Consider the following 26,387-nt stretch of genomic DNA (forward strand, 5'->3'; position numbering starts at 1 on the left):
CACAAACCTGCTGAAAAAACTCCCCCAAAGGATGACACAAGCCAGCATTCAGTGCTGCAGAAAGTGGCCAGCTCCTCTTCAAATCCATCAAAGGGAAACTCTTTTTTCAAAGCCACATCAGAGAACACCATTCACCATTTAGTATTACATCTCTTTTGTTGTTTTTAGACACTTGTATAAGCTTGCTATGTAGCTGCTGTGATTTTACACAATGCCCTTAAGAAATAAAAAGATAACGGGCAAATTGTGTAAATATCAGAATACCATGAAACAAAACATAACCAAATTTTATTAAAAGCGTAACATCACTGCTATCATTTCAAGCTTCACTGTACAAAGATGACTGACTACCCTCAAGAACAGCATTATCTTGAAAACAAGCTTAAGAAGCCATATTTAGCATCCCAAAATGACACTATAACTAGGAATGCTAAACAAGGGATAGTGATCACGGGTTTTCATAAGCAGTCCAAAACTGAATACAGAACTCTTGCTCCAGGGAAAACAAACAAACAAACAAAAACAAAAAAAACCCACCCCAAAAATATGTTTATATGGTCACGCCACCCCATACCCCAAATAGAGTTATATTAAAGCATTTATCATGCTCACCATACTTTGAATGTATGGATTGTTCCTAATTTCTAAGACATTTTCCTTGGAAGTAAGATGATGGGGAGTTTGGTCACACTACTAAAAAAAGCATTGTCGGCACATACAAGGGGTTGCAGTTGTTTCTAATTTTGAAAAACCAAACAAAAAACCCACACAAAAAACCCCAGGCCGAAACCAAAACAAAACAGAAAATGATACCAACTCCCATTCCCCTCCATATCCAAACAGCAGGGTTTTTGAGTATATGAAGTGCTCTTGGGTTACGTACCAAAGCTTTCAGTAATGAAGTTTCTCATTAACAGCATTTGAGACCAACTTAGAGTTTAATCTATGTGGCCAAAATGGTTAACATTCACTGTTAATACTACCAGCTTACTCATACCTAGAATAATAATGAGCTACTAAATACACCAAACACTCAGGGACACAGATAATACCCAATACTCTGCTTAGATATCATGATAATGGAGGCAGGACAGAGCATGGATTAAAAGTAGGACAATTGTTTAAGAAAAACCACAGGCAAATTAGTAGAACATTAGTTGATAAATAACTTTACCTCTCTCTACCCTAATAAACACTGTTCATGAAAAACTGGGAGGTAAAAAGTCCCTTTTAATATCACTGCTTTTTAAAGTAGGTAGTTGTTGCCAAAACAGTTTAATGTCCATAGTAGCTACTATTTTCAAGGTAATCGCCAGCATTCATTTTTGAGACCTGTTCAGAGAAATTAGTCTTTTTAAAAGGTTTCCTGAAAAACTGTCAAATTGATACTAGTTCAAAGCAAATGGTTATCTCTTCTCACACCAGTTTCCATAGCTTCTCCTGAGACATGCATGTCTCAAATGTCATGTAAACAATTTGTGGCATGTATACTCTCCTAGGTGACAAAGATGTAACTTTAAAATGCTATGAAGATGTTTATTGCCCTGTTTTTAGGGGTTGACAATAGTGCCATGAGCCAGAGGTAGAATATACAATGAACTACCAGATTTCACACATACATTTGGTGTCTCGATAGGGTAAACTCTTCAGAGGGATCCCTCTGCTAACTGGAAATAAATATATACCCAGTGAACTGCAGGAAATACCCTATATGTTTATGATGCATTACTCCAAGCCAGGGGTCACATAGTTTATAAACAGTTTTCATCGTTTATAACATATTCCAGTTGGTTTAAACTCATGCTGTTTTACTACCAACAAACAAGAAAATCCCCAAACCAAGAGGGACACACAGAGACATAGCTAAGGAATACTTCATCCATTACAGAGAAATAAGACCTTCAAAAATGCAAGTAGCTGCAGTGTCTTTGCAAAGTATATTAATTGGTGCAGCTTCTCCCACAGCAGAACACATAGAGCTCAGAAAACTAAGAAATGTTAGTCCAAAATGATCTCCTAACCTAAAGATCAACCTAGCCCAAGTATCACTATCATTCCCACTTCTACACTTCTGTAGTAACAGACAGCAGCAGAATTAACATGTCAAACTCATTACTGATGCTCGGTGTTTGGAGCAAATAACTCCTGGCAGCAGTATTCTAAACCAGAATCTACCAAAATCCTTCGAAAAGGGCACAGAAAAAAGCCTCTTCCTCACCAGATTGTTTTGTGCAAGTATGGAATTCCTAAAGCTAAAAAAAAAAATCAATTCATTTCCTCTACACAAATACACATGTGCACAAGCATAAAACATGGATGTGCATAAATAGCGGTATTTTGAACCACAACAAGCCTAAGCTAAGTCCACTCATATACAAGCTGTCTGTTCTCACCATATTTTTAAAAACAGTTTGTGATCAACCTTGTTTAATACTTCTTCTTTCAATATTTCTCATCCGCTAATCCTAGATGCAATGAAATCCTACATAAAGTACTTTCATTTTAAAATACTGAAACAAACATTAGTGTTTCTTACTGGTAAGCTTGATGGTCTTTCTTGCTGGATTAGAGTCAAGTCTTCATGGTTAGGCTTTCCTGGGGCCATCGGGGGTTGAGATCTGGTTCCATAGCCTTCCTGAGACATGTCCTGCAACAACAGTTGTAACAGAATTATTAACCTGGCCCAGTAATTACAATTAAATCCGCATCACAGAAGGGTGAAAATACAACAGCTGAGTGCTGATGGTTTTTTTGATCAGAACTTTTTACTAGTTATACCTTCTTGATGGAGGTATCAAGCCCACATAGGTACTGCTGTGACCCGTGCTTTTCATAAAGAAATCCAAGGAGCAGAGCAACATGCTGATAAGCAGCAGGGAATCGTACTACTGGAACATGGGGAAACACTACAAAAACAAGCCTGCTAAATAAAGGACCCCCTTTTACTGTAAAAGAGTAGCAAGCATGAAGTGGTCAAAACATTGACCTACCCTGAGGTGTATTCTCAAGCCTTCTGAGGAAGTACTGAGCCAGGTGGAAGACTGACTCGAAAGTAAGATTGTAATCAACCTGTGTAATCAGACTGCTGTAACAACCCTGGATTTACCATCACTACTACTGGCACAACTTTCAAACACTGGCTGTCAGGTCATAGCGCACAACGCAGTCACTGCATCTGCTGGAGGCACGTTGCATCCAATGGGTTAGAAGGAAAGTGTATTTAATCAAGAGTAGCTCCAAAGATTGTACCAGCAGGCTGGGGATTTTCCTCCGTATGTAAGCCCAAGCAGTCTTAGGTAATGGCCTAACACAACACCACCCACCACACAGGGGCGGGGGAGCAAGGAAACAACCTCCCCACTGCCATCCCCCATCCCACAATCCAGGCTTACTTCACACGTACAGATACTTGCCCACTGCAAAGCCTTAGATTCAGGCTTCAGCTAAAAGCTACTATAGCAGTTTCTACACTAACTTCTTTAAGGAAAACAACAGAAAGTGCAATGTCGACTTCACCATGTGCAACTGGCAGGGAAAGTTGGAGAACCAGTTCCCAACTGCTAGAAAAGATATCGCACCTTAAAGGCTTTTCTTTGTTGTTTTTAAATGGTTTCATTCTCCTCTCCCCCTCCCGAGTTTACTACCAGTTCAGTTTGCTTCAGCCACCCTCACACCTTCAGTTTTGACACGTACCTGAAAGCACGCACGCTCCCGGCGCGAAGGGGCAGGGGAAGCTGTCCTCTGGCCCACCCCACCCCAGCCTGAACATCACCTTGCTGCTGCTTAGAAAGGGCTGTTCTGACAGCCGAGTGTCCGTATCAACAGAGTTAGTGCCCATGCACAGACTCCGGGAGGCAGCTGGCTTGCAGAGCAGGAAAGCTTTCCGTCTCTGTTTTTAGCCCTGCTCCTGACAGAGGGAAATTTGTTAACAACCGCACTGTTGCCATTCAGCCCCTTCCATGGCTTTGGACTCTCCTGAATTATTTTAAGGGACACAGAAAATTCAATGGGGCTAATAAAACAAACCCCAGCAAACCTGATACGATGTAAACCCAGCAATAAACGATCCTACCCCTAAGCCTGTGCCAAGTAAAATCAAGAAACACTTAAAAGGCCAGCACTTCAATGTGGTTACCAGCAGAGGGTAACAATTAGGCTTAAGGGTGACAAAGGCTGATGGCTGAATGATTATTATCCCCTGTGACCCCCCGCGCTCCCCCCCGCCCAGATTTCCACTTGTCACACAGCTCTCCTGCTGCGCACACCAGCAGGTTCCTGTGGATTAACAGTGAGGTTTAAAATCAACAAATGGCACAAGGCCTCCATTCAGCAGCCTTCACCCCAGTACAAAGGAGTAGAAAGGTGCAGGACAGCTTCACAATAGGCAAACAAATGAGCAAACCTCTGCTTTCCTTTTTATTTAAAAATGCGCACGCACACACACACTCACGCACATGCACGCTAGGGGTTGTCACTGCGTAGGCATCTGTCATAGACCCAGCAACCCCAGATCTCAACTTCCAGTTCAGCGTTCGCCTCTCTTCTTCCTAATTCTTAAAAAAATACACCAAATAAGAACCACTTGTCAAAACAACAACAAAAAAACCACCCAGAAATACCAAGAGTGGTGAAAAAGGATAAATGGAATATTCAGTTTTGGAGAAGACATTTTAGAAACACAATCGTTCCTTTTTCCAAACAGACACTACAGGATTTTGTTGGGAAGCAAAACTTGTTATATATTTTGAAAAATCAAGAGCCATTAATTCCTTACAAAGTACCAAGCACGGTTTTTCCCATGTGTTTGCAAGACTTTAACCTCGCTTCCTACTGAAATTTCCAGGGGGACTGGAGGGGGAGTGGGAAGAGACAGCATGCTTTCTCATGAGAAATACTGCATGTTGAATGAAATTTACTTTTACCTGGGTATTTGAAGACTATCTATGAAATGTCTTTCCACACACTGAAGAGCACATTAAAAAAACTCGTATGACACCCTTTGCTTTTTTAAATACACCATTTTCATAGCACTTTCCTTTCTGACTGTGGAAAAAGCCAATCTTTTTGCTCAATTCTAGATGAGGTTTCGAAAAATACTGCAGACATCTGTGTTTGTTATGATGCAGATACCTGTGCACTCCAAATGGGAGATCACATACTCTTTCTTATATTCTCCATAATGCCATTTAGATACTTGGATCACTCTAAACTTGGAAAGCAGCTCTTGAGAAGTGAAGAATCAGTCTGCTCTCAGTAAGTTGCAGGCATGGGAATCTCCCAGATGAAATATGCATGGGGCTGTGTGCATAATTTTATGTGTTTATACATATGCATTGTCCAATAAAAACAGTCCATTTATATACTAAACATAATGACGATTAAATAATAGCATATTTCACTAAGAGGTTGGCTTCATAACCAAAATAGTGCTTTGTATCATTTTCACTGGAAAACAGAGGAGAGAAAATCCCTACTGCCTTGCCTTTCTTCAGTTCTGCATTAGGAAATTTTGTTAGCATACAGCGTATTACAATAGATACAACAGATTTTGAGAGAGAAATAAGAAATAAGGACAGAAGTATTAGGGTAAATCATCCGTCACTGAAGAAATGCATGGAATTGGCAATTCTCACTTTCAGTTTTGAAAGGTCATTTTTCTTTCTAGCATCTAGGAATGGATTTACTGGGGACTGAACAGAGGGAACATAAAGGGAAGAGGAACATGTTACCACACGTTGTGCTACAGTCATGGCTGAAAAGTCCCCCATTGACATCGGGGCTCAATCTTCTCCTGGGATCCCTGATTTTTTTTTCTTTTGACTCCCAATATTTTATCCATCAATGACATCGGCTTTCAAAGCAAAGCTTATGATTTTTTTATGAATCACAGAAAATCCTTCCTCCCATAGAAGAAGGGCATGTGTGTAAGAGAAACCCAGGCTTTTATAAACAGTTTCCACTCAGAACTTCCCAACTTGGCACAAACCCAATCATATCATAGCTGTTATAGCACAAACTGTCAACAAAGTTGTAAAATAACTAAAAGCAGGGTTTCCCCTATCAGATTTTAGAAAAGGCACTGGGACAAATAATCTGCAAGTCATAAACATATACTCAAAATAGCTGAAGTTTAGACTGTTTTCACAAAACATTTATACTATGAAGCAGGTAGACAAAAAAAAAAAGACTATGCCTACATATATACAGCCTAAGAACTATATATTGGGTAAGCTGTTCAGAAACCAGTCCATATACAATTATTATATTTGGGTAATGACAACAACAACCAATTGCTTATCAGCCACAGAGCCAGGACTAGTTGTTTACCTCCTGCTCGTGTACACTTTTAGCTCGCCCTGCAAATTGTGGTATATGGGGCTCAAGTTTGAGGAGTAAGGGAGGAAACAGGATATTTCTTCCCTCTTACTCTCTGTTACTGTATTCATCTTACAAACTTTTGAAGTGTCTAATTCTGGCATGGGATTTCACTAACACAGAGGTTTTGAACGACCAGCTGAGCCAGTGTATCAGCCTGCAAGAAAGTCAAAGGCCCCTTGTTCCTGCCTCCCCCAATTCTTGCAGTTGGACACACACCTTTAGTTTGTGCTGGGTCTTTACTAGACCACTTTGTGAAATGGTGCAACTTAAAACTTGCCAGAAAAATAACCCCTTTCCCCCTAGCTATATCACGGATTACTGAGCAGAGCTGGCCTCGGGAAGGGTTGGGTGAGCAGAATAGAAGAAGGAAACTTCCCTCCTTTGGCGGCAGCCAGCCATGAGCCCAGCTCCACCAGCCACCAAACTGCAGCCCAAGTCAACTGCACTGCAAACATTTTGGATCAGGCCACAGTCAGACAACCTTTTCCCTTTTGATGTGCAATGCTAATTAGTGTCATGCTTTCACTCTCTAGCTGGACCTAGTTTTAAACAAGCAAGTTGGTCCACATTTACATGTTCTCTGCAAACCTGAATGAATATAGTGCTGATAATGCTTGAAACCATGTAGATGAAATGCACATTTGTTGTAAGTTCTACCAAAGAAGATCTAATTATTAAATAGTTTAAAGTATTTTTAATGGAAAAAGAAAGCATAGTAAAAACATTAATGTTTGGGGGAAAACACATTTAAAGAAGGGCTGGGTGAGAAACATTATTCAGGCTTCATTCACTTCTACTGCAGCAAATTTCAGAGGGATAACATGACCACCCAGGAAGATAAGTACCATGATGGTTAAATAGAAGGAAAATAATTTATGGAAAATAATATACTAGACTTCAATTTTAAAAACTCATTAAAAACTATTTTAGCTCATGTTCTTGATTCAGTTGGTTGATCCTTAGAAGACTTCAAGTGTGAGAGCAGTGAATTCTACAGCAACGTGACAACAGCAAAATTGAAAGCAAATGTTAATTTTTTTTTCCCCCCAGATCATTTTAGAATGGAAGTCAGGACCCAGTGCAGCAGCCAAGAGGAGCATACAGCCCTACAAGATTGTTTTACTCATCTCTGAAGGGATACTATGGAACAGAAAGAAGGCAAGTGAAACATGAGGGGCTATAGAAGGACATTCCTTGTTAACACTTAGCCAAGTATCTGTTCGTTCTGTGTAGGTAAATACATACCAACACGTTTTCCCTCTTTCCACCTTCTGCATTAAAAAGCTACAATAAAAAAAAAAATTTACTTACCAGAATGGTGACATATTCCTACACAGTCAACTTCTAGCCCAACCTTAATACTTAACATGTCACCTCCCAAGTTGTACACTCTCTAGCAGCACAAAACTGACAACAAAGAACAGCCAACCTGTTAGCGGAATATTGTAGGTAAGGCTGCACTCAGAAAAAATGTTATGCCCAGGGGCACAGGCAACACTGAGTCTCCTGCAAGCAGCCAACAGAATGCAGCCCTGTGTGGAATGATCCACTAAGGACAAAAGAGCAGAGAGGTTTGCTTGAATCCTGGGCAGATGGTCTGCAGAGGTCCTGCAGGATGTAGATGGACTCCTGCAGAAGATCCTGGGTCAAGAAGAAATGCATATATATGTCTTGAATTTTATGAACAAGAAATAGAAAAAAACAAAACAAACAAAAAACCCTAAAGCCTTGAAGAAAAGAAAATTGGTATCTTGCAGCTGGAGAGCATTGTGCACAAACCAGCAAGCAAGCCTCTTACTGCACAGAGGGAACAGATGACTGAGGGAAAAAAAACTGTTTGGTAGGTCCCAGCACCTCTTACGCCAACAAAAAAGAAGAGTGCTAACCACCAGAGGTGGATTACCAGTGCAGTCTGGTAATCCCCTTCAACATGCTAGTCTGTGTTTACGTGATGAAGTGAATAAACCCTGCTCATAACCAGAATATGTAAATCATTTCAGGCCAACCCCCTACCACCACCATGGAAACCTGAATGGAGACAAGGAAAGCAGCTGTCCTGAAGTATGGCAAGCAACAGGCTGGCATCTACCTCAACATGCTGATGCTGTGTGTTGACTGTTGCTTCAGTGGGACTGGCAAGCAGCGAATGCTCTTCTTTCAGGTGGTTATCATTTCCCCACAGTCAAGCCAGGGCAGGATTGCACCCTCAGAAACAAAGATGATACATTGCCTTACCAGGTTAATTTCGGTCTTCATCTTCATTACAGGTACTAGAGGGAGTCAAGAGCATCAGGAAAGTGCCAAAGCAAAACAGTCCTTTCCTTTTCCAAAAGGGGATAATTCACCCAGAAATCATACCTAACTCCTCACAGAAAAATCCTACCGTGTACCTGGAGAAGTTTGTAAAACCTGCCAGTCTGGATGCCTCAGGTGTAGACCAGTCATTGTCAGCAAGACATCTCATCTTCTTCTTCCATGTTATTAATACCTTCCCTTCCAAGATATCTGCAGTTTCATTCTAAAACTTACTATTTCCTAGATCTCTTTTTTTTAAGCTAATTTAAAAAAAAAAAAAATCTACAATAGGAACACCATTTTCTCCCTTCAGGATCCCAATTATCACAGAATGTCAACTAAGTCTTGAGACACCAGAGGGGGAAGGAAAAAAAAAATACTTTGCATAACAGGCAGCAGCTGATGCAAAAGACAGTTAACTTAGGTAAGCAAATACATTATTAAGGCTCAGTCCATCAGAAGTCTCAGGAAGTTAATAGAAACTCAGACTACCAAACTATGGAAGGTTTTCCCCTGCAGAATACATGAAAGCATTTAAAATGCAGATAGAGTCAAAAAATGCCCCCCACATCTTACAGGAAGAACGTTGTTTGGACAGCATAGCTTCTAGTCACATATCAGGTAATCTGAGCCAGCTAACAAGACAGAAGGGTCTCTCTTCATAAACGCTGCAGTCCATTTTCACATGTGTCTCACCTATATGGCCTCCAGGAGCCACGTTAAGCAAGTGATACAGGAAGAGCTCCAAGATGGAAATCATTCTCGGAAACCCTTATCTTGCTATTCTCTTTCCACCACTATTGCATTCCATGGATCACTGAGCATATCAATAGTGGATTTAATCAGAAGCAAGACATTTCTTCTAGTTTTCTTCTCTCATACTTGTAACACGCCACATGAAAAAAAATAGGCGAGTTTGATGTTCGTATTAAAATGTGACTATTGCACATTGCACAGCCTGATAAACAGCTGTCAGTTCTTCATTTACAGGCAAAAAAAGGTAGTTTCTTTGTTCTACAGATGTAAAGTTCCAGTGTGAATGAAGAGATGAGAGAGAACCTAAAGACGTAATCTGAGAAATATAACTTGGAAATAAGGGGTAAAAAAAGCATTTTATTTCCATTAATTTTCCCATGTTCATAGAGCGTTTTGGACTTTTCCTAAAAAACCCTACAAGGCTCGGCACTCCAACCACACTTTCATTTTCTACACCCACTCCTTCCTCTCCCTGCCCATCCTTTCACTGACAAAGCTATATTAAAAAAAAAGAAAGAAAGAAAGAAAAAGAGCCCTGGCAGTTTTTACATGTCCTATTCTTTATAGTCACTTGGGACAGACTACCACATTAATGTGAAGACTTACAGATTTTGTGCCATCCAGCGTCCTGCCCTGCCAAACTAGTCCTTCCTAAAACTCTGGGAGAAATTCAAACCCGAGACACAAAGCTGGGCTGAGAAACAGATCTGCACCCCAAAGAAAGAGCTAAACCCGACAAAACGCAGGAGAAGGACAGGATTTCAAACCTGCCATTTCTTTCAACTCGGCTGCTGCAGAAGTGGGGAGGGAGCTGGGGGGCTCCACGCCCCAGAGGGCAGCAGCCTGCCCCAGACTGCCTGCTGCCGCCGAGGAAGCTCTCCCAAGCATACGGCTCACTGGCAGAAACGAGGTCAGAGCACTGCCCGCAGCTTACAGCAGAGCTGGAAGCCCGAAGCCAGCTTACAGAATAAAGAGAAAAGCTGCACCGACAGCAGCTGCTACCTCTAGGCTAATCGAGCTAGGTACCCAAGGATGAGACTTCCTCCCTTGAGACCAGGAAACATTTCTTCAGCATTTTCTTAGGGGCACATCTGTAACTGTGCTTCGAGGTAAAAGCCAGGACTTCATCTAAAGGCTCATGGAAACCTGCAAATCTGTGAGGAAGGGTTGCAAGCAACACCCAAAACATCACTGAGGTCACATTACAAAAAAAACCAGAACGGTGGGTTGTTTTGTGTGTTTGTTTCCTCCTCTTCCCCCCCCCAGTATAAAGCTACATTATGTTATAGACAACATCGGTATCACAGTCCAGTGACACCTGTTAACTTATTCCCTAACACTCCACCATGGAGGTCTCAAAAGAAATGACTGAAATGAGGTTTAGCTACTATTTTATTAACAGCAGAATCACAGGACAAGAAATTGAAGTTCAGATGCAAAGAAGTCTGTAATAATTTTGGTAAGGAAGGTTTTCTCAGCTGGACTTTACTGTTTTGGTTAACTTAATTTTTCAGCATGCGAGAGGGTTAGCATGTTACATTTGGGGCTACTGGACGTAGAGCATTACCTGCATTTACCGTCCTCTCTTTCTCTGCAGTCTGTGAAGACACAGAGTATCTGCACAACAATCTTTAAATCCAGCCACCATGTGGAAAAATATCTTAGTCCAAGGAGTGGAAAGGGAACAATAATTTACAGAAGGAAGCACCCAGAAGCAGAAGCAATTCAACGGACTGCACCATGCAACAGTTTAAACCAACAGCAGCAAACAATTTCTTTAATCTTTGAGGCAGAAAACTCTTCACTGCCATCAGCACAACTGTGACTTTTTCAAAAGAAAGTATTCCCAACTGGGTTGGTGTTGGGAGTGGCTGGAAGAAGGTGGAGAAAAAGTGACAGAAGTGATGAAAACTTAAAACTCTGAGACCAGACCACTGAGTACTCTTTAATACAGCAACAAAAAAACCAGTGACTTTCATTAAAAGTTGGTAAAGGACTGCTAGGTAATAAAGCAACAATAAACCTCTCTCCTTTTTTGTGAGGGTGAAGGAGCACGATCTTTATGAATTCTGTAGGCAGGCGCCCAAAAACCAAACACATATAGCTAGTTATTTAATTTTCTACCTAAAAACACGCATGTGGCACGTACCTAAGATGAGTACTTGGCAATCAGGGAGAAGCATGAGGAAGACATGAAGAGAGAGGCTGTGCTCTTGCAGAGCTTGATTTATTGAGGGACAGCTCACCAAGACCAACAGTTGTTCTCCTCTCTCCCACAACAAAAACACCAAGCAGTTTTGTCAACATGTAAAGGTAAACTTGTTTTTTAAGTGGTATCTTATTTACTTTGATTTGTTTTTTCATTCTTTGTTGTCCATATCTGATTGCAACAACTAAAACACCCTGTAAGACTTCAGCTGCACACTCCAAAGTCTACTCTAAATCCTACTACAGTAGGAGAGAAATGCAGTAAAAGGGAAATACTGGAAAGGATAATGAATACATATAAAATATATGCTGACCTATATTCAGATAATACATTGTCTTAACAACAAAATCCCCATTCAAAATACAGAAAATAAAACTAAATATATGTACACTGAACATCTTCAATTATTAAAGAAAATATGGGCAGCCAAAAAAAAAATACCGTGGTAAATTTTATGCCAGGAAATATTAACAAACTTATTTTCCCTACCTCTGAGGAAAATAATGTGTGTTAATTTAAAGGCCATAAGAGAGTACTGCTGCATTGCAACTGGCCATGAGGTGTAATTTACAAGACCACTAATATTTGTAATATATACTGCTCATACAGAACTAAAAAAAAAAAACCCACAAACCTACCACTCAGATTTATTAGTACTTTTCAGACTTTACAACTTTATCACTTAATTCATAGTACTATACTATTTGCATTTTAAAATTTTTCTTAAAACAGGATTTGTGCATTTATATTCTAAAACATTTGTGTAGACAACTTTGTCTATGAATAGCCATCAGACTAATGGATCATAAAGTAAAATACTATTACATGATCAGGTATCTTTTGATAAACTCACTATTCTGTTTAACTTGCTGCTAAATTTCAAAGGTACAGAAAATTATTTCTGGGATATTAATTTTGCTCTCAGAATAACAGTAAAAGAAAATGATCACTGAGTAATAAGGAGAGTGGTAAGGGGAGCAACAATAGTTATGATCACTAATCTCCTAAAACAAAATAGTTTTTATCAGCCTGCATTCCAATAGTTTTACTATCAAGTTAATTAATAGACTCCTACGCTAATATCTAAATGCCAAGCAATTAATGGCACTGAACTATAAATGGCTTTGTCTTTGGTCTTGTAGAGTTATTTTATAAAGCAAATGCAATTCTATCACTTCACTGATTTAATGCAGGCTTTGTGAGGTTAATATTCCCAAGCAATTGCAAAATAAAAAACTGCTTTAATTAACCTTCTGTGATTTAAATACTGAGAGAAATCAGAATTTAGAAACTTTAAATACCACCATCATAACAACAACAATAATAATACTTTGTGGATCAAAGCCAAACCACTGATTTGAGAACTTTGAGAAATACATTCAAATACGTGTATCTTACTGTCTTTCTAAACTCATTAAAAAGACTTTCCTCAAAGCATAACATACTACATCCATGATAGATTTTACATCATTTTTGTAGTTGAGATGAAAAATGTTTCCTTTCAGGATTATTTACTTATAAATACTGAAGTTTTTAGTTTGAAAAAATTATTCAGCATCCCCACCTTTTCCACTAGAATGCTTTGCAGAGATTTTTGTTACGGATGTGGTACATTGCCCACTGAATCTACAAACTGGTTTCATGTAAGTAACTGACCACTTAAAAATAAAGGAGCAAAATAGGACTTCCCTTTTCTCCCCAGACTAAATTTTCTCTTTCCAATTTAGCTGAAAGGAGGCTCTTATTGCCACAGTTTCATTATGATATTGTATGCTAACTTAATTTTAGTACATGAAAAAACTCATCAGGACTCAGGCTTTTCTGCATTGCTCATCTTACAAGCACAAGAGCTGCAATATGTCTACTAGGTTCAGAATGATACAAAAACAGGGGGTAAAAATTAAAAACCAGAAGGGCACAGGTGGTCATGAACATTCCTGCCAAACAGGTTTGCAGTGTGCTCTGACCCATCTCTTCTGACTATCCAGCCAGTTATCATCAAACCCCCATCAGCAGCAGATGCCTGAAGAGGTGCACTTGCTGCTTTCTCAGGAGAAGAAAGGCGACCTTCAAAATTCCTTCTTCAAGCTGCAAACAGAAAAGCTTACTTTCGGCAGAAAACCATTAATAGATGAACACAGCAAAAGAACATACAGACTGGGAAAATGCTTAACTACAATAAGGGAACTTTAAACTGAAGGTGCCATACAATTGTTAGGACAACACAAACAAATACTTTCACTGACAGCCCTTGGGAAGACTATAAAACAGAAGCATAAACAAGTTTGCTACATTTTATATATAAACAGTAGTACCACTTTGCAAGATAAAATACTTCTCCTTTCCCAGTAATATCACTTCACAAATTCCAGTTACTACAAAGACAGAGATGTGTAAGGGGTAATTATACATGCTAACTTTAAAGGCTTCAGACCTAATAGACTGGAGCTGATTTTTATTTGGCTGAATCAATCACCATGTCTGTAAGCGCTCACTTTAAAATAACAGGGCTGAGAAAGTCTTCTCAAAATCTGAATGCAGTTTTTTGGGTTTGGTCAACATGCCTTCAGCAACAATAAGCCTGTGCTGCTGTGAGTGCTGCTCTGTGCTTTGCCCTCAATTTTGTGTTCATGCTCAGGTGTGAGTTTACAGACAATTATCCTTGCTTTTTCTGCCCGACTCTATTCCTGCTAGCTACTTGGCTCTGGAAGATCATTCTCCAAGTCTGACAAGCTAGCACCTATTATAATCTCATAAATACAGATATAAATCACTGAGGGAAAAAGAGAAAGGTTTGACACATTTCCTGGAATGATACAAGCAATGCTGAGCAAACAGAGCATTCCCCAAATGCACAGTAATCAGCTATTCCCACTACTAGGAGAAGATGCAGCACAACAGGAGTCACTGTTTCACTGAACTCCTGAGCTAAGTAACCTCCGCCACAGAGATAAACAGCCATATGCTTAACACTTACTTGCTATTATAGCAGCATCATGATTATGAAATAAGACTTTATAAAAGCATAAATCTAACTGGCAAAACTTCAATCAGTTAAGTGTTCATTGAACCTACACAGGTTCAAACCTCATTTGCCCTTCCTGAAAACATCATGTGCTTAAGAAAGGCTCAAAAAGGATAAATTAGTTTTATGCTCAAGATCAGTACAGTTCCTAAGTATTTCAGCAGTTAGTTTTTAAATCACTTCAGTGTTCAGCAAGGTAAGGTGACAAGAGGTGCTGGTCACTGGTGGCTTGTCTAGAAGCCAGGATTTAAGTTGTGATGTGTGAGTTTCGAAGTCAGTTGCTGAAAGCCTGCTCTCCTTCCCTTCTCCCCCCCAAGTCCAGCTAAGTTTTATTACATATGCAAAAAGTCAAGGCTGCACTCTGCCTTTTGATATCTATCTGACCTCTCTGAAGTAGGATGGCAACAAAAGGTTCAGCGTACCAGAAGAGATGCCTTCATAAAAAGTTATACTGTTGTTTTTCCTTGTCTCTCATTTCAGGGCCCGCAGAAAGGAGGCTGGAAAAGCTGGCAGAAGTACATATATCTGTATGAGATTTTTCAACTAGATGTTTCGTCGTTAGGCATTTCTCTGCTCACTACGTACAAGCAGCCCTGGTTTCTAAAAGCCAGCCAACAAGCGCCCATCAAAGCCACAGTTCTCAGTGCCATGAATTTGGGGTCAAATGGTTTAAAGGAATCATTTCTCCCTTCTACCTCTTTACCCTGGAAAGAAAATAATTGCTTCTAAGCTAAAAACAAGCCCAGCATTTCAAGACAGTGTGAATATACACTGGGCACTAGGCACCTCTGTTGCTGAGACAACGGAAGCCATGAAGGATTTATGGTACACAACAAGTAGTGGTGTCAGCCACTGCCGATGATGGCAGGCAACAATCTCTTCTGAACATTAAATTTGATTGTGAGTTCTCATATAACTGTAATAGCCAACTTCCACAAAGAATGCTTTCCTATATGCCTGGCAGCAAATGTCAGATTAACATACAAGCTTCTTCTTTCCCAGATCTCCTGTGGTTCATAACACAACAAATATTAAGTGCAACCACTCATCTAGTGGTAGATCATTACAGACACAAGAGTTAAAAGGACAGAAGGACAAACAATTTTTATTACAACTTTAAGCTATGGGCAGCTATACATTAGTTGCAAGGCCCCATATATTCTAGAAGAAGTTTAAATTAAATTCTGCAGGAGTTAATACTAAACTACAATAACAGTCAACTGCTAATTCTGTGCCAGTTTCTAGTAACTTAAGAGTGAAGTTTTTATTAAAAAGAATAATTGCGTTGAGATATAAAACTTAAAATTTGAACTCATTGAGGACTGTCTGTATTACTAATTAATTTGGTATTTGCATGTAGCACAACTATTCCTAACTTACAACAGTGTTTTTATACAGTGTTACACCCCAAAACAGCTTGACAATGTTAATTAACATGCTGCTTATTACACTGTTAAAAGAAGTTTAGCAGCTCGCATCAAATTTAAAAATAATACTTCATCCTCATTGTACGAGAATCACTTTAATAATCTGATGCATTTTGCCACAATACAATTTGTTCTGTTTTCATGACAGTCATACAGCTTGGACATGAAAACAGATTAATTAGTTTCACATTTTGTTCACATTTTCAAAGACTGTTTCAAATTGGGTAATGTTTTCTCTGTCCTACCTTGCACTGACTCAACACTAGAAACAGATGTCTGCACAAGAACATTCTCCTCATCGTCTCAGGCTTGCGACTGAGACTAGTTCAAACCACTGTCACCAGTTTAGGAACAAACCTGAAATTTATGGCCTCCATCGATCCCAGTTCGGGGAACTGGAGATTAAGCCGCAGCCCCTTGAGGGAGCGCAAGTGGTCCCTAGCCCTCCGCCCAGAGACACCCATCGAGGCACCATCAGAGATGCCCCCCACCTTGTCACGCACGTTGCCTTCCTGCTTTAGATGCCTTTCTACCAGGGACTACTGAAACGGTTCACAAATTCTTACTGGCCTGAACTGCATTCATCCCCCTGGCCCACTCAGAAAAAAAAACAACCCACTAGTTATTCTACTCTTTATTTGTCCTATGACAATTTGGGTTGAAGAAAATCTCATCATGATCAGTAGGTCTTAATCAGTAGGTAAGGTATTATACTGGGGGGGAAACAAGGTTTTGGCCAGCTTTTAGAACATTTTAATAACACCTGACAGTGAGGGAGTCTTGATTGTTTCCTTGTTTGTAAAACATGTTCTCCTTTTAAATAAAAACAAATTAAAGACTAAGCCTGAACTACTTGACTGTCCCTTTAAGGCATTTAAAAGAAATTATGGTAACCACACAGAAATGGAGTAAAAACACACACACAGAGCCTCTTTGTGCACACTGTTAACTAGAAGGACCAATGCCCCAGAAAAGTGCACATGCATGCCCCACCTCAAGGACCTGCCACACTTTTTTTCCCCTTTTAATCTCATGCCTGCACGTGAGAAAAGGGATCAGCATAATCCCACTCTATTCTGGAAACTTGCAAGCAGAAAGCTTCCAGGAATACTTAAAGCAAAAGATGACTTCAGGATAACAGTAGCAGGTGTAGAATAAAATAACTATTTTTGTTTAACTAAGAGTAAGACCATAATTACTTTGCAGATCCATTTCATCTGTCAAAAAGTGATATGGTCCCAACTCATAAAATAACACATTAAACCTCAAAGGCATGATCCTCTCTTGATACATATGAACACATGCTACATAAAACAAGAAAATATATAAACATGGCTGTTTAAAAGCCAGTTGGAAAGCATAATAACCCAAAATATACATCACACTATCTTAACAAAATAATGTTTAATGATGACAGTTTAAGTTTGCAATTACATGACATTCTTGAGCAAAATATCACTTCTACTTATGGAAAAAGATTTAGAACTGCAAAAACAACTGAAGCATTTATTCATTTATATGCCATTTCAAGATGAAAAACCCTGCCAAGGGCAACACTGTAGTAGTGTAGCACATCCTTCTCTTTTCTTTTAAAAAGCAGTAAAGGTAAAAAGAAGTTTTTTAAAAAAAAACCCCAAACCAAGGCGATATCCACATCTACTGGCAATATCTAATGATCAATGAATCTGCTACTGCAATAAATTTGCTTAAAACAAAGCTCTTCCTTTAATGGTTTTTACACAGCAGGCTCCTGATATGAAGAGGGGATGACTGATGCTGGCTTACAATATGGCTCTATAGTAAACTATGCCAGTATTACTATCAAATCACCTCTTATGAAACTCCCTTTCTGCCCACCATGCAATCAATTTAACAAAGATCTAAACAACTTACAGTTCAAACATTGAAATAAATCCCACTCTCCTCCTTCCCCTCTACACTTATTAGAAGAATGGAAAGTCACAAGTCACTGGAACAGTCCCAGAAATTATTTTATCTGTTTACTTTTATTGACAAGATTGCATATTGAATTCAAGTGAGTCAAGGAAAAGGAGCAATGGCTTCACACTTCCACGATACGTGAGAAATGAAGATGAGCACCAATTCCAAGGCAGAACACTACAAGTTATACCTGACTGCAGAAGCTCGCTCACATTACATCTAAAAAAGCAAAATTAAAACATAATCCGTATGCAATTTCTTATCCGTTTTCTCTCCATAATAGAATATCCAGTCCATCACACTACACAGTTTTACATAAAATGAAACTAGTGTCAAGAAAAACTCCATCATCCACCCAGAATAAACACTACTTTCACCTTGATAATCTCCAAAACAAGTAGATTGACATAAATCTACAAGGGAAATAAAGAAAATACAGTAGGGAAAAGAAGGCAAATTACTGAGAAGCCCCCTTTCTCCAATCTGACATCTGTCTTCTCCATCCTGAAGTAAAACCAGTTCAATCACACTCACATCGCAAAGGCAGCAATCAGGGAGACAGCTTATTTACCCTAAAACAGAACACAAAACTTCTTCCCCTCACAGCTGCTCCCCTGGTACAAGCAAGTTCAGGTTCCAGTCCATCAGGCACAGAATAGCCTGTAAACTCTTTGGGGCAAAGACCACCTTTTTGTTATGTACTTGGAGAACGACCAGAATAATAACGTCCTGATCCACAGCTGGGGCTACCATAAACTACTTCAATCTCTACTTCAAAATCATTAGAGTGATTTTTCTCTTGCTTCATGACCCAACCATGCTCTCCAGGAAGAACACTTGTAGTCTGAAGTTTCCCATAATTCTGGCTAGCCAGCATGAGGCAAAAACATCTTCAGAGGTCAGCTTCTGAGGCCAACATCCTGAAACAATTGACTTTATACAGTCCTCAAAGTTGTGACCATTCAAAACTAGGACTTTGCACCGATGTTGAGTGCAAAAAGCAACAAAATCAATAGGAAAAGACAACAAAACGGTTAACTAAGAATACAGAAAACATGGAGGAAATTCATTTGCAAGCTGGAAAGAAAGAGCAAAACTAAGGATGACAGACAGAAAGGATGACGGATTGTATGACTGAGACTACCTCGGTTTTCTACTTGACAGCATTAAATAAACAGGATGTACTGATATTTTTATGAGTAGAAATAAGACAGACACACCAACTGGTGCAACAGGTATTATATGATTTTGTAGTTTATTTTAAAATTCTATTTAGAGTAAGTAAAGCCAATATTAAATCACAGCAACACAGAATGATATAGGCTCGAAGAGACTTTCAGAGAGGTCACGTAGTCAAACCTCCAGTTCAAAGCAAGTCTAGCAAGAACAGGGTGTTTGGGGGTCTTGTCTGGTTGAATTTTGAGCATGTCCAAGGATGGAGACTCCACTCTCTCTGGACTTTTGGGTTTTTTTCCTTTTACCAAGTTGCAGCTTCCCTTGTCCCAGTCTGCTCCCACTGCCTCCTGTCCTTCCACTGTGCACCTCAGATGAGACAGCTCTGTTCTCTCCCACATCCTCCCAATTTGGTAGCTGTAAACAGCAGTAAGATCTCCCTTGGGCTTTCTCTTTGTAAGGCTGCCCAATATATCAAATTCAGTGAACCCACCCTTAAAACTCCTAAAACTATATGAATACCTACTCCTATTTCTCTTGCTAAAATTTTAATCAAGTAAACTCTAATTTTTAAATTACTTTCAAAAGATAATGAGTCTCATATAAGCAGAGACTTGTCTGCTTAAATAAGCACAGTTTTTAAAATTTTTGTCTTGGCAGCAGAATTTGACGTACAGTCCCAACTTTTTGTTATCCTAGTATTGATTTTCATATCACACACTGGTTATCACTTGGACAGTAACTCTACTATGCATCAGCAGCAGAGAAAGAACACTGTTGCTGAAGTGTCAGAAGTATAGACTTCAACTTCTTGTGTTAGGAATTTGTTTTCTAGATTAGCAGTTCCCAAAGAATGGGAAAGAACACAGTGGTGAGGTTTTACAGAGAAACACTAGAGAGGAGGTGTTCACCTGATAACCCTTCTTGAGATAGGGGGAAGAGCAGCCATGGAACCAATCTGGAGACAGGGAAAAGAAAAGGAGCAGGCCCCAAGGTGTTAAGGACTACTTATTATTGATACGAAACAGTCCCATCTACACACAAATACTCCAGGAGAAGCCTGTATAATTCAGAACCTGGAATCAGAGTTCAAAACTTAACCAGCTGACCACTACTGAAGAACAGGATAACCAACCAGCCATTCACAAGCCACGAAGAATTTCAACTCAATCCATTCACACTAAAGATTACCAACCATAAGGCTGTGTTGGCAAGGTCCCAATGTATCATCTGAATTTGCAGATTCAGGCAAAAGTACTTACTGACCTTGAGATGCCTGTATCACCCTTGGAGCCTGGATTTAGACACTCCTTCAATGTACCTTCAAATCCTCAAAGAAGAAATTTGGCTACATTGAGGCTGATATCTTCTACTTGGGAATCTGTCCCTGCCTTTCCCTTCATCTCAGTTCTCTGAAGTCCATAATATATGGAAGGCTTTACTCTCATTTTGCACCCCTTCACTTCATTGCACCAACCTTCACTTTACTTGCTATGATAGCAAATGATGTAATTGGAACATGTATCAACAGATAAATCAGTATCTTGTTATTTCATAAGTCCTGTATAGTTGGTATGTTTTATATTTTTTTTTTAAACTAAAATACTCAATCCATTCAACTGACAGTATTTAAAATGCGATGAGGTGTCCAAGGCAGCAAGAAAAAAAAAAAATCATTTCAATTTCACAAACTGTGATATGTAGACATTGGAGCAGCTGTGTTTCTTCTATCTCATAGGCTGTATTACTAGGACTTTATCTCCTAAGACTTTACCAAGATGCTTATGAACAGTATTTTCAAGTCATACAGAAATGAAGCATTTAATGCCAAAGTAAAAAGGGAGAAAATTAAATTTAAAGACACAACTCCAATCTTTAAAGTCACAGTTACATATAATCCAAAAGATGGAAAGTGGTGACATTTACAAGAACATCATAGATACAATTAAGAATTCTATTTCATAAACCATCCAGCATTTTAATGAAAAAAGTTAATTCTCAATGGAATTTTAAAATGTAGATGAAGAAAAATTAACATGTAATTACACAGTGAAATTATCATAGCTTTATTTTAAAATCAAAGGAGGGGAGCCTCCTGTATCATTGCTACTTACAGCATCTTTTATTAGTTTATTTTACACACTATTTTTATTTCGAGCTAAGATTTCTATATTGCACGAGCATTATCCCAAAATGTTAATCAACCATGCCTGACAGAATTCCCCAGTGATTTGCAGCAAGTGCTGATGCTTCCACTAATACCCAGTCTTGAGCAACTCACTTTTGTTAGATTTCCCAGGATGGCGAGTATGCTTTAGTTTCATCCTTCCATTTCCAGATCACCTCTCTGTGATTAATAGAGCTGAGACTGCAGACAGAACTGAGCCTACACATACAGCCGCATCAGCTGTGGACATCCATTTTGTTCAGTATCTAAAATCTGGGTATTTCTCAAGCTCTGGGAAGCAGACCCATACACTATCACTTCTGATCTTAGTTAAAAACAGAATCACTTTAAATGAATGTTAATGGCTAACATACAAAGCACAATTCAAGAACTGCAATGGATATTGAATTATGCGGTTTCACTAACTGGATGTGAAAACTGACAACATTCAAATGAATAGCTGTAACATCAATTAAAAATATCTCCTAGAAAGCTCCCTTGACAAAGCAGCTCCAAAATGTCTTGAACTCATCTATCCTCAAATGAAACAACACGAAAAACAAAACAGTAGTGACCATGTTAGATGCAGGAGCTCTAAACAACATTTGTCTTGTGAGGGGAAAACAAGAAAAGCAAGGAAAACCTCCAGACTCCACTGACATCTGATCAAGATACTGTTACTTCTTTTTAAAATTATATAGAATTAATAGTTGCTGGGGTATATATACTGGCTTTATTCAAAAAAGCTGATACAAAATAAAGCCTGAAAGTGTGTGCAGATGTATTTGTGTGTATATCCCCAAAGACTTTTCAGAGAATGTTGTCTGATTCCATGTTTATTTAATTTTGTTTTTAACACTGTTCTCTCGAAAAGGGGTTGGGTGGGTTTTGTTCATTTCACACAGATCATTTTTACACTTCCAGCTCCAGGGTGACTATCAGTAGTGAAGGAGAGTGCTTACCTGCTGAGCCTGGTACCTCTGTTGGGCCTGCGACAGATATTGTGCCTGGGGTGGCAGATGCTGTGGCTGCTGGTTGTAGTACGGCTGCTGGCCCTGCTGGCAGTAGCCACTTACGCCTTGCTGACCATACTGAGGCGGTATCTGTTGGAAGAGCCAAGCAAAGCAAATGCATGAGTTGAGGCAGGAGGACATGAAATCAAGCTGTCACATCTGTATGGCAACCTGACCAGAAGGGGTATCCTCAGCTATACACCTGAGCCAACAGCCCTACTCTTTTTGCTCAGCAGATAATGCAAGCCCATAGATCCTCTTGCCTGAGCAGGAGGAGTAAGCCAGAGTGCTCTGTATAGTTACTCTTTTCAGGAAGAGCTTCTAAGGAAAATGCTATGCTTCTGAACGTCACGATCCCATAATGCCCAGCCTTAAAACACAGAAGCAGTTATTTTCAATGTTTGCTCTCCATAGGCACACTACTGAGGCAAATCAACAGAGGAATCATTCTGATGCACTGACCCAAAAGTAGAATGTTCAGTCTCTCTCAGTCTCCTCCCCCGTACTAAGATAAATCTTTAAAAAGTGAAAACAAAACACTGGTGCAACACAAAATAACCCATTACAAGTCCTATTAACAGACAAATCATGCACATGTCATGCACCAAGAACCCCCCCCACACTAAGAATTTAAGTTATAACCAGAAGCAACTCAATTATAATGTCAGAGAAATTTTCTGCATCAATTTAGTCTGTAAGCCTTGTATCAATAGACACTGGCATTTTCTTGAGATATTTGAAAGAGCACACTCTCAACAAGCTCCTGATATTGTGTCTATACCAACCCTATTTTAGGTACCCATGCTTTTCCCCAAACACTGGTATTTAGCACCATTTCAGATGGATGACAGATGCAACACAGGACTTCTCCATTCTAGAATGGGCTGGTGCTGCACATCCCTGCCCTAAGCAAATGTCTTGGATACCTGAGCACATCTGAAATGCTTTGATCTCTGAATTGTTCCCACTGAGTCTCTGATACACTGATAAATCTATTTACTCAACATGTAAAACATACCTGTTCTACCTAAAGTTAACTTACTACATTCGTTCAACAATACGGTAATATTTGCTAGGTGATAATATAAAGTCAAATTTAAACACGTGTGTAGGGGTTTTTTTACTATCACAACCTGATCTGCTTCTATTACTTCTGCCAGAAGTTGGTAGTCCTACTTCTTGCTAACTCCTAAGGTCAGCACTGTAACCCCTTGTAAGCACTTGTTCTCTTCGCTTGCGCTTCCATTTCCTTCACCATCATTTCACAGGCAGTTGGATGTTTCTGTGACCAAAGTAACCCTTTTTGACAAATACCCTCTCCCTGCTGATGCATAAATGAAGCAGTTATAATGCAAACTAAAAAGGCTGTGTTGGAATATCATCAGGCAAACAGACAGCTGGAGTCTGGGTTCTGACAGAAGACCACATGGTGATTTGCCCGTCAGCTGCAAAGGTCACAGAGCCTGGACTGGTTCCTAGGAAATGCTGAGGAGAAACCTATGTTGTGGTCCATCTGGGTCCCAGTTAACATTAGGAAGAAAATGAAAGACATCCTGACAGCAAAGTATGGCTTCTGGAAAGAAGAAAAAGAGAATCTGAATGCCCTGTTGACAGGATGGTGACAAAGCAAGAGATCAAATTCATCAGGAACCAGAGTATTTCTAGTATAAATATACTTGTACAGGAGGGCTGGAGCTCACCTGAACATAGGAGCCAGGTTGCTGGTACCTAAGGATCAAGAAAGTGAAATTTTGAACTGAAGAGAGGGGATTAGAAGAAACATGGTTCAAAAGCATGGCATTGCTATGACAAATGAAGACGCAGAGGTTCTGGGTCATCAAGTGAAGATGCCAAGAAGAACCAAAGAATGAAAACAGACACACAGATGACTGCAGAGTAAACAGAGTGGCAAGAAGAAAATCCAACAATACATTGCCTTCTACACAAAAGGGGGTGGGGGGTGTAGAAGAAAAACTGGATCACTGGAACATCAAGCCTCAAACAAAAGCACTAGCAGTAGTCGTATCAGAAATCTAGTAGAAGGGAGACAATTAGTGGGTCGCTATTTTGCATCATCCTAAGATACAAATACACAGGGAAGACAGCTGATGACAAAGTAATATGATATGCTACCCAGAGTTTAGAAACAAATCAAAACAAAACTCCACCTCACCAAGCAGCAGAGGCCTGGAGCTTGGTCGGATCAGGAAGAGTGAGTGCTGGGACCATCAGGCATGGCCGGACTACGGCGACACTGACGGCAGCACACTTGAGCTGGAAAGGCACAGTGCAAGATTGTATAGTGGGAGATTTCAACTCCTCCCATGTAGACTGAGCAAGCGGTGTACAAAGCAGAGTTATCTATCAGATAACTGCCAAAGGTTGTTCCATGGAGCTGCTGGTTAGGGAGCCTGTACAAGGAGCCACTGCCTTTGGCTCAGCCCTGCTAGAGCAGCAGGAATCATCTACATCTACATACTACAGCTGCAGAACCTCTACTCATCAGTGACTGTAACACAGTCAAATTGAGCATCCCTACAGGAACAATGAAAACCAAGGAATCTACTACTGTTGTGCTTAACTTCAAAAAGTAATTACGTAAAAAGGAGAAAGCTTGTTAAAAGGAAGCTCTAACAGACAGCTACAAGAAATAAAATCTGACTGGCAGCATCAAAGCTGCTTAACAACAACCACATGGAAAGCACAGAACCAATATTCGCCACCTATTAAGAAAGGCTTGAGAAGAGCAAAGGGACATCAGCGTGGCTCATTGCAGGTTTCTAGAAGCAAAAAGGCATCCTTCAATAAGCCGACACCAGGCCCAAATGAGGAAAACAGAAAAGACTGTAAACTTTGGCACTTCCAATGTAATAAGGCAGGCCAGAAAGAACTGGAGGAACAGCTAGGAAAGGGAATCAAATGAGTAATGAATCATTTCTTCAAACACATCAGGAGCAGGAGGTCTGCCAGAGAGTCTGAAGTGCCAAGTGATGATCAAGGTATATAAGGAGATTCAGAGAAAACAGGGCCATCACAGAGAAGTTTAACAAATTTTTTGCACTAGTGTGCAATGGGAAAAAAACTTGGGAGGTTCCCATGCTGGAGTCCTCCTTTGTGAGGGACTCAGTGAATGTGTCTGAATCCAATTCATGGAACAAACTGACAAATGAATGGTAAGAAATGCTCAAGACCATACAGTATCAACCCAGAGGTCTAAACAAATTCAAGAATGACATAGCTGAATTACTAATGACAGTACACAGCCTGTAACTTGGAGATGCCTGGGTAGGTGAGAATTGGAGTATGGCTTTAAAAAAAAAAAAAGCAGATATTTGAGTAATTTAAGACTATAAAGAACTGATGACTGTTCTGGATAAATCAGGACAGACAAGAATGAAGATAAATATTAGGAAACATCAACGCAGCTTTTGCAAAGGAAAATCCCTCTCTACAGACTTCTTGGACTTACTAGGAAGGGTCAAACACAAAGATTCAGAGAAATGCAACAAGAATGATCAAAGGTGTGGAACAGTTTCCATAAAAGAAGCTATAACCCTGTGAGTATGGAAAAGACACCAGGAAGTAAGAATATGATAGAAAGCTACAAAACCATCTTGCCCAACACAACGATTAGGAGGCACTAAATGGTAGAAGGTGGTAGAAGCAAACTTCAAAACAAGAGAGAGAGGTTCTCTAGTCAAAGAGGCAGCAGATGTTCGAAACTCCTTGCCAAATTATGTTTTGAAAGCTGAAAGTTTATGTGGGCTCAAGCAAAGACTGGACAAGTTCACAAAAGAGACATCCTCTGAGGGTTACCAAATATATAGAGCCACATCTGGCTCAGGAAGTCCCTGAACTGAAAATAGCTGGAGGCTTGGAGGGTATTGGGGGAAGTATAACATGCTTGCTTTGTTCTGACTCTTCTCTAGGCATCCAATTAAGCCTCCACTGGAGGCAGGATACAGAGCTACATGAACCCTTGATCTGACCTGATATAGCCATG

The 26,387-nt window shown here is 39.8% G+C and overlaps 1 protein-coding gene across 8 annotated transcripts in view; it reads right to left on the minus strand.

Moving 5' to 3' along the window:
• Positions 1-26,387, minus strand: part of ARID1B (AT-rich interaction domain 1B) — a 336,420-nt gene that overhangs the window by 230,541 nt on the left and 79,492 nt on the right. For all 8 annotated transcript variants that reach the window (XM_075498937.1, XM_075498939.1, XM_075498938.1 and 5 more), the window contains exons 3-4: positions 22,334-22,474; positions 2,537-2,647 (exon numbers count right to left, since the gene is read on the minus strand). In XM_075498937.1, the coding sequence (XP_075355052.1) occupies positions 2,537-2,647; positions 22,334-22,474 (252 nt within the window). The remainder of the gene's footprint in view (positions 1-2,536; positions 2,648-22,333; positions 22,475-26,387) is intronic.

The sequence above is a fragment of the Mycteria americana genome, chromosome 3 (genome assembly GCF_035582795.1).
Source record: "Mycteria americana isolate JAX WOST 10 ecotype Jacksonville Zoo and Gardens chromosome 3, USCA_MyAme_1.0, whole genome shotgun sequence".
Taxonomy (NCBI): Eukaryota; Metazoa; Chordata; class Aves; order Ciconiiformes; family Ciconiidae; genus Mycteria; species Mycteria americana.